The 12,859-nt window shown below is 38.9% G+C and overlaps 1 protein-coding gene across 1 annotated transcript in view; it reads right to left on the bottom strand.

Moving 5' to 3' along the window:
• Positions 1–12,859, bottom strand: part of PRKAR2B (protein kinase cAMP-dependent type II regulatory subunit beta) — a 109,497-nt gene that overhangs the window by 26,942 nt on the left and 69,696 nt on the right. Inside the window, exon 4 of the mRNA XM_065883689.1 lies at positions 5,894–5,977. Within this exon, the coding sequence (XP_065739761.1) occupies positions 5,894–5,977 (84 nt within the window). The remainder of the gene's footprint in view (positions 1–5,893; positions 5,978–12,859) is intronic.

A 12,859-nucleotide genomic window follows, 5' to 3' on the forward strand; every position in this document is an offset into this window, starting at 1 on the left:
GCTATCGTGAATAGTGCGACTATGAACATTCATATACAAGTATTTATTGGCACACCTGTTTCAATTCTTGGATCTACACCTAGGAGTGAAATTGCTGAGTCATATGGTAATTCTATGTTTAACTTTTTGAGAAACGGCCAAGCTGTTTTCCACAGTGCTTGGACCATTTTACTTTACCACCAGCGATGTACCAGGTTCCGATTTCTCCACATCCTTGCCAACACCTGTTATTTTCCTTTTTAAAAAAACAATACCCATCCTAGTGGGGGTGAAGTGGTATTTCACTGTGGTTCTGACTTGTATTTCCCTAGTGACTAACCATGTTGAGAATCTTTTCATGTGCTTATTGGTTATCTGTATATCTTCTCTAGAGAAATGTCTATTATTCAAGAACTCTGCACATTTTAAAGTTGGGTTGTCTGTCCTTTTGTGGTTGAGTTCTAAGTGTTCTTTCTATATTCTGAATACGAGGCCCTTCTATAAAGTTCTTCTAAGAGTTTTATAGTTTTACAGCTTACATTTAGGTCTTTGATCCATTTTGAGTTAATTCTTGTACTTAGTGTGAAGTAGGAATCCAACCTTGTTCTTTTGTGTGTGGATACCCAGTTGTCCCAGCACCATTTATTGAAAAGACTATTCTTTCCCCAGTGAATGATCTTGGCATTTTTGTTGAAATCAAATGGCCATAGATGTATGGGTTTGTTTCTTGACTCTCAACGCGATTCCATTGTTCTGTATGTCTAGCCCTATGCCAGTAACACAGTTGTTTTTTTTTTTTGTGGTGCGTGGCCCTCTCACTGCTGTGGCCTCTCGCGTTGCAGAGCACAGGCTCCGGACGTGCAGGCTCAGTGGCCATGGCTCACGGGTCCAGCCGCTCCGCGGCACGTGGGATCTTCCCGGACCGGGGCACGAACCCGTGTCCCCTGCATCAGCAGGCGGACTCAACCACTGCGCCACCAGGGAAGCCCAACACATTGTTTTGATTACTGCAGCTTTGAGGTATAAGTTTTGACATTGGCAAGTGTGAGTCCTTCAACTTTGTTCTTCTTTTTCAATATTATTTGGGGTGCCTCTTCTTGTATATACAATGTTAATACATTAGACAACAGCAAAACGCAATGTGTTTTCATGGTTTAGCTTTATAATACATAAACGCTACCAATTTAAACTTTTATAAAAATAAAATACTGATAAAAATAATTTTAAGAAAGAATATGAAAACTCTATAAATACAGATTACCTGTTAGAAAAAAAAAAGAACTGGGTAAGAACTCTACGTACAGAGTTTGCTGCCACCAAAATTTTAAAAAGAATATACTTGTATATACATAGAGTAACCCTAGAAAAATATGCACGATAGTGCTAAAAGAACTTGGCTCCTGAGAAACTGGATTGCTGGGAGACAGGGATGGAAGGGAGATCTCCTTTCACTGACTACTCTTTTGTTCCTTTTGAATTTTTGTCAATTCTATATGCATACTGATTTAAATTTTTTAATTAATTGAAAAACCAAACTCTCCATTTAAACAGAGAATACAACATTACATCTTTACGTGGGTAAGAAAAACTTTGAGAAGAAAGATGGTGATGGGTTTGCAGGACGTGGCTTTCATCCCCTCCCTGGATTCCCGTGTAAGCTCTAGCACCTATGTGTGAAACAGCAGCCAGGGCTGAAGACGAAGCCAATGGGAGGCAGTAAGACAGTGCCTTCTCGATGTGCTGCTAATTGGGAGTTCATCAACCCAGGCGACATACGGTCACCTATTAAAATTATGAAGTTTGATTAAATGGTTTACTAATATTTTATTTTGCTTATTATTTATATTTCAACTCGTTTAGAGCAGATGGAGGGGGACTATCTATCGGCTTTATTGATTAGCTAGCTCTAGCCCTGAATGTCAAGTGGAGAAAAGGATGAAATATAGCGCTATAGTAAATTGTTTTTTTGTTATCTTGGAATTAGCTGCATTTTAAAACATTATCACGCTTAAGAATTTGTACATGGATAAATGAAAAAGTAATCCCTGATAAAATACAGAACATCTATTTCTTTTAGAACTTCTCTATGTGACAGGTGTCTCTTCTAGTCAATCAAAATGTAATTTCCCCATAATTATGCACAGAGTGAAAAGAACATAGGAAATATTCAATATGCAGAGGCTTATCTCAGTAACTGACAGCTACTGTAGGAAATCCACATCTTATTCGCCTACAGAATGTAAATTAGAGATTGAGCTCGGTAAAAGGGCTTTGACTCCCTTAAAAAATAACAATTTACTCTCCATTAATCAAAGAGCCTATCATATAGCATAAGAAGATTATTTCAGTTTGCCTAAAATTAGAAATATTTCAGAAGAAAAATGACCTACTGAGTCGAGCATTAAAATATTCATGAAAAGAACATCTTCAAAGAGGTTAATAATTATAAATGCTGTGCTCAATGTATGAATATACAGAACGCTAAGGAAAACTGTTCTGAGGTCTAGGAGGTGCTAGAGTTTCAAGCTAAACAACGCCTTGAGGAAAGTCAAGTGAGATAGTGGATGCAAAGCCAAGACTGTTCTTCTTGCTGGTTAGTAATTACGGCTTCCCCTTCCTCCTTCCAAGTTTTTCCATTTCAGGAAACGGTACCACCTCCGCTGCCAGACACTGGGGGTCATCCGAGACTATTTCTGTCAGGTCTCGATTCATTCAGTCAGCAGGTACCAACTTCTGCTCGTCCTGAGTATTTTATGAAACCATCCCTTCCCCCCTTCTCCTTAGTTGGGCGCGTTTCTTCTCCCTGGACCGCAGAACGGCTCTTTCCTGGATCCATTTCCTGGCACGGAGGGCGTGCGGTCTCCTCACTGAGCTCCTTTCCTTTGTTCCTAACCTATCCGTCTCTCGCCTTTAACTCCACGCCCTACCCTGCCACCACAGTGACCTCAGACACACCTGACTGTTACTTTCTCTGCTTAAAATGCTACTGCCTATAGTGTGTGTCCACTGCTACGGTGCTCCTTCCTGACACGACGCGCACGTCTGAGCCCCACCACTGGATGTCTTTCACTTTAGACACCAGCGTTAACGCACTCTGTGCTTTTCGTTCAACTGGCGATTTCCGACTCATTTTCTGAGGCTCGTCTCAGGTGGCCTCTCCAGCTTCCTGGATCCTCACGTGGGGCTGAGAGACCCTCATCCTCTCATAGCGCCCTGACCATATTACAGCATTTATCATGTTTTACCAAATTGCTTTGTATGTGTATTTGAATCCCTCACTAAATGATAAGTTCCAAGAGCACAAGAACCATGTCTAAGTATTTTTGTGGCATCCTACGCCTTCATACAGGCCTTGGAACACAGTGGTTGGTCAAGGAATTGACCTGAAAGGAGCTGCTATATGATAGGCAGATTATATAAGTGGAATATATAATTCAATTTAAATGCATTTGGGTTATGACAAAAAATGTATACAATAAAAAACTAGAAAGCTGCTTAAAATATGAACTTAACTTAAAATCTTCAATCTGCTATGTTTGGGGAAAAATTTCTTATTCCAGGTGGTTATTTGCTGAGAAGAGCTAATTGTTACTTATTTATATTTTGTATCATTCTTAGAAGGATTTAAGACAGTAGGGAAATAAATCAAGATGGTATGAGCTCAAATTCAAAAAAGGTCTTTTGTAAACAACAATGTAAATATATTTACTTCCTCCCTATAAAACATTCAATAATGATAACTTATGAACTCTGTAATTCCATCAACGGGCTTTTTCTTTTTTGTCCCTATGAACTGTGACCTTTAAAATATATATATTGAAGACCTTCATCAGAGCAGCAAAATCTAAAAAGAGGCTTAAAAAACACTTTTGTTTATAAAAATAACCATTTTAGTTAAAGATGCTCCCTGCCAGAATACACCAGGAAAAGTTTTTTTTTTAATTACTTTAAATGCAACCAAAATTTTCACAATGCTTTAAAAGAGTTAAAGTTGAAATGGCAAGAAAAATCAATTTAGTTTAGAGGATGGAATAGAATAGGCAGCATGCCAGGAAATTATCACTGGCAGTGATTTCACTCATGCCTGTTCATCACTTAGTGTTTGCCTCCACAGTATCACTGTTCGGTCACTGCTAAAGCATTAAAATACTGGTTGAATTGAATAGGGAAGCATGCAAACAAAATAACATATGGTAGTACCAAAATACTGACCTCGAACATTTTCACATTGGGCTCTCGTCCTTCCTACTCAAAGTATGGTTGCGGGCTGACAGCGTTGCCATCACCTGGGACCTTGTGAGAAATGCAGACTCTCAGGCTCCACTACTGATCTACTCAACCAGAATCTGCATTTTTAACAAGATCCTCTGATGATATATAGGCATATTAAAGCTTGAGAAGCACTGTTTTTGGTGACCCTGAAATTCTCCCATGCAAAGCTCTGGCCTGAAAATACAGAACCTTCTTGGCTGAAGCCTACCCCTAAGGATAAAACTAAGGATTAATTTCACAGCTGTCTTCTGTGTGTATCTGAAGCAAAAGAATTAAATACTTAGTTTAGTTCCAATAGCAAAATTATCATCTTATACACACATAAAGTTGTATCTTTCCACTAATAATTATTTGGTCTCATTCTGGTGGGAGATCATTAGAGATCATAGTTTCGTGTCCTTTATTTCACAGAATCATTATCATTCTAGATAAATGAAATCTGAGATTACTTGGAAGCCCATCAAAATTTCACAAGTTCCTTTTAGTCACTTATTCTACTATTTAATACTACCAGGAAGATTTTCCATTCATAAAAGAAATTCCTAAATTTTCTATCTTAATCTCATCTCTTATTCTTCCATTATGAGAGAGAACCACCAGCAACCCTTTCTTTAGAGCTCCTAGTTTTGCAGACTTGGTGATAACTCTAGAGGACGTGGACCAAAGTGGACAAAACTTGTATTACGTGGCCCTAAAATAAAATCTCCAAAGTCACACAATATAATCTGTGATCCTGGAGGACATAACATTAGCATAAATGGTATTAGAAACAAAAGAGCTTTTAAAAATAATTTCAGGGTATAATATGACCCAGCATAGAAGACACTGTATAAAGCAGTACTTTCCTCTTTATAAAAATGGCCTTTTTAAAAAGACCTCATCTTAAAAGAGTGGGTCTTGATTAATGCGTTCTTTTCTAGGGCATCAATCCGAAAACTATTAAGATGTTGAGTTTGACCAAAAAAAGAATCGAGGTAAGTTACCAAAGTTGACTCAGGTTTCACATGGGGAACATGGCAGCAGGGCCTCTTTCCCAACTGACCATATAGCAGTGAATAAGCATAATCCATGATGAAGGAAGCAGAGCATTTAGGTCAGGGTGAAGGGCAAAGTCTGAACAGTACGGTCACTCTAGAAATACACCCCAAACCAAAGACTAGAGATTTCAAAATCTTTACAAAGAAAAAAAAATCTCTCTACCTCTAAAGCCAAGTAAAACTTTACTTTAAAAATATGTATAATATGAAAGTCATACATTAAAATAATGACTATTACTGGGTGATGAAAGAGGCATTCCCCCATGGGCCCTGCACATCCCTACGTGTTCCTGTTGAGTGGGCAAAGAATGCAAAGCCTTAACCTCTCTTCACCTGGGCCACTTCTCAGGGCTGTGTTTGCAGCAAGTAACCTTGAGGGATGAGAAGCCTTCTGCTGAGAAACAGGCGCTCACTCCTTGCTATGACAGCAGTGACCTCCCCAGCTCCTAGAACACAACCCACTTCCTGTGCAGACATCTGCAGTGGGGCCTTTACATCGCCCTGGGTGATGTTAGCTTGTAAAGAGGGTGAAATCCAAGATCCTGCACGGTTCTCCACACGGACGCTGAAAACACACCGTTGCTACTATTGAGATTTTATCTTACCGGATCCAGGTTCTTAAACAGCAGGATGTCTTTGCAAGCTTCTTGCAATCGATTTCTTTGATCGTCAGTTTTGGGATGTATAATCTAAAAGGACACCAAATTAACAATTAGTCTACTCACCTTGCTCTTAAGGGATAAAATTTCCTAGCAGGATATTAGAAGGAAGAACGGCTAGTGCTGAGGTTCACTTTAGGTGACTAGACATTAACTACCAGCCTGCTAAATAGGGGAAAGCAATACAGTTCGTCTCAGGGAGGTGGTGTGCATTCATCAATACAGTACTTGAAAGTTTTTCAAAGGAGTGTTTCCCCCAGGTTAGCAAGTTCATTCTGTGAGGGTCTGCATTGGCTAATCACTAAAGACACCAAGGCTCCAGCCAGCGGGAACAAACAAAAGGACAACTTGTTGTAACAGCTATGTTGAAAATCTACACACTGCCTTTTATTCTGCTTAATACTCTAATGCTGTTTCATACTCTTTACCACTGAATTTAATACTCTTTCAGGATGTAGCTCTTTCCTTCAAAACTTGATAAAGTTTCTGGAAGTGAGTAAATTCTTACCTGTATATTGCATTAGATGTTAAATACATTTTTATGCACAATGTATATAAAATAATTACGCCCACGGAGATTGCTTTTCCACAGGGAGCAAGCAATCACATGCTGTCACACCAAGGAGACTATGGATCTGAGGGAGAATGAATCCAACAGTCCTGGTGCGCTCATCTGAGAACGAGTTCAAAGAAAACCAGTGTACTATTTGCTCAGAAACTTTCATTCCCGAGGGTAAAGGCCAACAGAACGCCTTCTGTAAGTGCGGCCGGCCAACTCTCCTGAGTCCCTTCCGACCAGCAGAAGGCTCACGGACTTGGCCCCGAAGGCCCATTCTTCTGCGAACGCGGGTACTGTGTAACTGTAAGATGAGTCTGCGAGGCAAGAGATGGTCCTAAAAGCAGAAGACATCGAGTTGGTCTCCTGGAGACCCATACACCACCTTTTCCTATTCTAACGTTGACACACAGAGTGACTGGAAGAGATGCTGAAGAGCAGGAGCCCCACCATCACAGCAACCAGGATCAGGCAGCGGTGAGCTCTGTGCCCGTGAATGCATCAAAACGCGTGACGGGAAATTAAAATCGGCATTTCAAACCCATCTCACGTGGCTAAAAATCAGAGGCCCAAGAACAACTGAGGAAACGTACGGTATATGTGTACTATTTATGTGTGTACTGCTTATATACTATACACACACAGAAAAGCAGTATACACAGTATACTGCTACATACTATTAGCCAGTGAGAGAGGACATTGCTGCAGTTTTTCCTCTAAGGGTAAGGGATATGCAAATTTTTGTTTCCTATCTAATCAATATTCACCTCAACCTAGATTCTACGACGGCACGTGGACCCAGAAAAAGCAGATCGTCCTGCCTAAGAACTCACTGCTATACAAAAAACTTTAAAAATTTGGATATGAACTAAATCATGCCAACCAAAATTCACACGTGCCTACTTCAAATAAGGAAGGCTAACACAATAAAACAAAAAGTTATTTCTCACTTCACAAAAGCCATCTGGAACTTCGAACTGAAGCAACCATAAACGTTTGCCTGCTGAGCAGCTCTATCCTCAGAGAGAAAAGGTTGGGGATAACGTGTCGCTGATGTTGAAATGACTTCCTAGGCCCAAGATGGAGTCACCTCTGCCCGGGGTGCCACGTCAGCAAACCAAAGCTCAGATAACTCTCGTGTCCCTATAAATGCCCCGCTTTGCCAGAAACACAGTGTATCCAGTCAGCCAATCCCTAAAAGCCAGGCCAAATCTGGGCTCTACACTTACTTCCTTGTTCCTTACTCTTTATCCTATAAAAGCTTCCTACCCTCCACCCCATTTTGCAGCTCTCTGGACCCTTGGGAATGGAGACTGCCCACTTCGTGCAGTGTTAAATAATGTTTGTATCACTTAAACTGTCTTTTTAAATCATTTTTAACACCAGCTTGTACCTGCTTTACCCTTGTCATCAATTTGTCTTTCTCTCCTGACCCATTCACTTTGTATTAACACCTCACACAAAACCCCACCTTCTGCTTTGCGGCCACCTAGAGGGGTGGGATAGGGAGAGTGGGAGGGAGACGCAAGAGGGAGGGGATGTGGGGATATATGTATACGTATAGCTGATTCACTTTGTTATACCACAGAAACTAACACACCATTGTAAAGCAATTATACTCCAATAAAGACGTAAAATATATATATATAATGGAAAAGAATCTGAAAAAATTATATATATAATTGAATCACTTTGCTGTACACCTGAAATGTTGTAAATCAACTATATGTCAATAAAAATTTTTTAAAAACCCACCTTTTTCCTCTTCTTTCTCTCTCCAGCTACTTCTCTTCTTATGAATTCATATGTCCAAATCTTGTTTCTCCATCCTGCCACCCCTACTACTGTCTACTGCCTTCCTCTTTGTTTCCCTTTTTCCTTTCTTCTGTCCACCTGCCATCACTCCTCAGTGCCCAGAGTCCGTTATCTATCATAGCCTCCACCCCCGGCCATGAAAATCCTGCTCTGCGTCCTGGAAAGCAAACAGTCAGAAATCGGGTGAATCTTTGAAGCTCTGGCTCCCCTGCCCTGTACCAACTGCTCAGAAGACGCTCTCCTACTTCTATAGACTCATTTCCTTCTGTTGGGTTTGGTGTGATCCGACATACAAGATCTGCATCTGGATAACTAAGGCCTTGGCAATGTGCCCGAATGTGATTTTTATTATACTAGAGGCCACTTTGTTTTTTATTAAAATTTATTTCTGATTTCGGGATAAAAATCTCATTGGTTAAACAAATACTGATGTAGCACTTACTATGTGCCGAGCACTGTTTTAAGGGCTTTAAAAATTTTAAAAGGGCTTTATTACTAGCTTTATCCTAGTAAGAGACCCCATGAAGCAGGTGAATGCTAAGTGAAATGAGTCAGACAGAGAAAGACAAATACTGTGTGATCTCTCAAGAGAAAAAAAGTAAGAAAATTAACTGGCCCAGGTAACTTCTTCCATGTCACACAGTTCAGAAGCTGTAGAGCTGGGATTCACCGCAGCTGTAGGCTGGCCACAGAGTTCATACTAGAAACCAGGGTCAGCAGACCATGGCCTGAAGGCCAAATTTCTTTTTGCATGACCCCTATGCTAAGAATGATTTTACATTTTTTAATGATTGGGGGAAAAAAATCAAAAGAATGTTTCCTGACACATGAAAATTATATGAAATTCAAATTCAAATGTCCAGAAATAAAGTTTTCATGGGTCACAGCCACAGCCGTTCATTTATGTGTTGTCTATGTCTGTTTTCCTGCTATAACAGCAGAGCTGAACAGTTGTGACAGAAACAGCACGGCCCCCAGAGCCTAAACTATTTATTCTCTGAAAATAGTAAAATTCCCCCCAAAAAAAGCTTTACAGGAAAAGTCTGTCAACTCCTGCCATAACCTCTGTTGCCTTTCAATTAAAAAAAAATTAGAAAAACAATAAGTAACACTGACTTACATGTTTTCTTTAAAGGAAACACCGTGCATCTATTTTGTTAAGCAAGGCAAGTCTGTACAAGATATTTTCATACCTGTCCAATCTATTCTCATACCTGTCCAATCTATTCTCCACACAGAGGTGAAAATAATCTTTTAAAACTTTAAATCAGAACACCGCATTCTCCAGATTAAAACCTCAATGGAGTCCATCACATTCACAGAGAATTAATCCCCACTCCTTCTCCACCCTCACCTCAGCCACTCAGCCTCAGCCACAGCTGCCTTTATTCAGAGCCTCCGACTCCTCCCACTCTGATGGGCTTGGGTCAACCCAAAGTGCACTCCTGGGCTTTTGGCAAGACACTCTCCACATACATCCTCTGGTCTCACTTCAAGGAGCCCTTCTCCAACTATTCCATTTCATTAGGGACGCTGTTGATCTGGGGGGTTTGGTTTGGTTTTAATTCCTACACCCTGTTACACTGTCTTTTTAGCACTTCATATTTTGTGACTGTTAATCTACTAGCTTGTGGTCGGCTTCTGCTATTAAGACCCTAAGCTCCAAGATGGCAAGAACTCCATCGTGCTCACCACTGTATACCCAGCACCCGGCCAGATATGCAGAAGGCACTCCCAAAACACTTCAGGGAATAACAGAAGAAAGAAATGCTCCACTCTTAAATTTACCAGCTCTTCTCTGCCAGTTTCTACATGCTAGATGTATATAACCCTTATATTTTCATTTGTTAAAGGTATTCCAACCAAAATCTAATTTGTTGTTTTCCAAAAATCAGTCTTAAGTGTTTGAATTTTCTTTGAATACATATCAAAGAATAAGTATCTATTTATACTACTCTGAGATTTTGGGATTTGATAATATAAATAGGGTCTCTAAAATAAGACAAAATGTCCAAATGAAATGTTAGTTTATCAAAATACACTTCATGTTTTCCTTACAGACATTTTCCAGTATCAGTTTAGAGCCAATTAAATTTTGAAACCTGTAATAATCATTTCCAAGGGCTATGGTACAAGTGCCTTATAGTATCTAAGACAAAAAATATTAAAATATTTTAATATTTAATATTTATTAAAATATTTATTAAAATGTTTAATATTTTATTTTAGTATGTAAAAAAAATTGGTTTTTAGTAGAGAAGAGTCAACCTAATGGAGAGCCCAAGACACTTCATTATAATGATTAATATATCATTAATAAATTAATTTAAAAAATTAAAGTAACATTGAAGGGTGTTACAGGGACAACTCAGGGTGAATGCCCAACCCACAAAGATGCCTCCTTCTCTAGGAACTGCCCTCATTTATTTTTTTAAACATTTTTAAAAAGTTTAAGCATTAAAAAAAATTTTAAGTATGGTTAATTTACAATGTTATGTTAGTTTCCGGTATACAGCAAAGCGATTCAGTTATATATATGTATATATACAATATATATTTTTTCAGATTCTTTTACATTATAGGTTATTACAGGATATTGAATATAGTTCCCTGTGCTACAGTAGGTTCTTGTTGGTTATCTATTTTATATATAGATAGTACTGTGTATATGTTAATCCCAAACTCCTAATTTATCTCCACCCCACCCCGTTCTTCCCATTTGGTAACCCTAAGTTTGCTTCTATGTCTGTGAGTCTATTTCTGTTTTGTAAATAAGTTCATTTACATCATTTTAGATTCCACATATAAGTGATATCATATGATACTTGTCTCTCTCTGACTTACTTCACTTAATAGAATAATCTCTAGGTCCATCCATGTTGCTGCAAATGCCATTATTTCATTCTTTTTTATGGCTGAGTAATATTCCCTTGTATATATGTACCACATCTTCTTTATCCATTCCTTTGTCAGTGGACATTTAGGTGGCTTCCATGTCTTGGCTGTCGTAAATAGTGCTGCTATGAACATAAGGGTGCATGTGTCTTTTTGAATTAAGAGTTTTCTCTGGGTATATGCCCAAGAGTGGGCTTGCAGGATGCCCTCATTTATAAGTGGGGTCCCCCAGCCAAAGTCAAGTCTGTGAGAAACTCTCCACGGGGAAGCTGGGATTTTGAACTGAGAGAGACACAATAAGAGTGACGGGCAGCTGAGTCCCTTTTAATGTCGATACTCTTAGGTGCTGCACGAATGCTGTGAAAGGATCCCAGAGGGGGCTGGCTCCTGCCTCCTAGCCACAGCCTAGGGTTTTCTTTAACACTTTCAGGAATTCTACAAGATATCCAAGCATATGTCCAATAATTCCCCAATGTTTTCTTTTGTATTTAATCTCAATGTGATTGTTTTTTTCCCACAGCCAAATGAATTTTAACTGGTATAGCCTCCCCAACAAGACTGTCAGAAATCAGTTGGAGTGATCCAGCCAAACCACCTTATCAATCATGTGGACCAAATGGTAGCTAACAGTTTTCGAGTTTATGAGATACTGTATATTGTTTTCAAACTGTATTTTTAAATGTTCTTTCCAATTTAGATTTTTACTAAGCTAAACTAGCTCATCAAACATCTCAATTATCAAGTTTTATCATATACATTTATACACAAAGAACACTGTCTTCGAAGTCACCCACTAGTGTTTCTGCGAGATACATAAATAAAGTGTAGGAGAGGGGAGGGTTTTTCAGACTACATGGAGGGGTAACAGCACATTACACATTAGAGAAGATACCTTGATCCTAAGGCAACATAATTTTCAGACTGGAATTTATGGACCTGATCAAAATATGTAAGTTATGGTACTGAGAAATGAACACTGCAAGTCTGGTGCTGCGAATCCCCATGGGGACAGGAGTGAAATGGGATTTTCTCCAAAATCTTATGTGTCATTTAAAGCTCCTGATCTTTCTACCACTGGATTTTATTTATATTTCAGGGAGCTTAATGATGTAATGACTTAGGGATCCAGTATCTGCTTTTCTATATTAAAACTCAATCTTACTTTAGTATTTTTCAGAGCTACAGAAACAGATTTTTGTTTTTATTTAAGGCCAAATAGAAGAAAACAAACTTTTGCAAAGTATGTACTCAAAAAAAAAAAAAAAAAAGTACATGATTACTTTCCATTTCCAGGCTCAGTAATCTCCTATTGAGTTTACTTTCTACTAAATAAATAATAGGAGAATGGAGCTAAAGGACACAGCTTAAAAACTGGTTCAAACCAAACTGGACAAAGTCTTGTGAAAATTTTAAGACCTCCAAGAAATCAGCTTCTGAGCAAACTATCAGACTCACAGATTTTAAAACACAGTAACTGCTGTACTGACATTTTAGATGTAATTTTACTGTGATTTTTTGTTGCTGTTTCAGAGTAAGCTCCTGTTGTGATAAAACAGTAGGAGCAGAAGGCTTTTCCCAGCGCTTTTCTTTCCTAGAAATACTTACTTGTCTAAGAAAAATAACATTATCACTTTGGGAAAGATAGC

This window comes from Phocoena phocoena, chromosome 9, assembly GCF_963924675.1.
Source record: "Phocoena phocoena chromosome 9, mPhoPho1.1, whole genome shotgun sequence".
Taxonomy (NCBI): domain Eukaryota; kingdom Metazoa; phylum Chordata; class Mammalia; order Artiodactyla; family Phocoenidae; genus Phocoena; species Phocoena phocoena.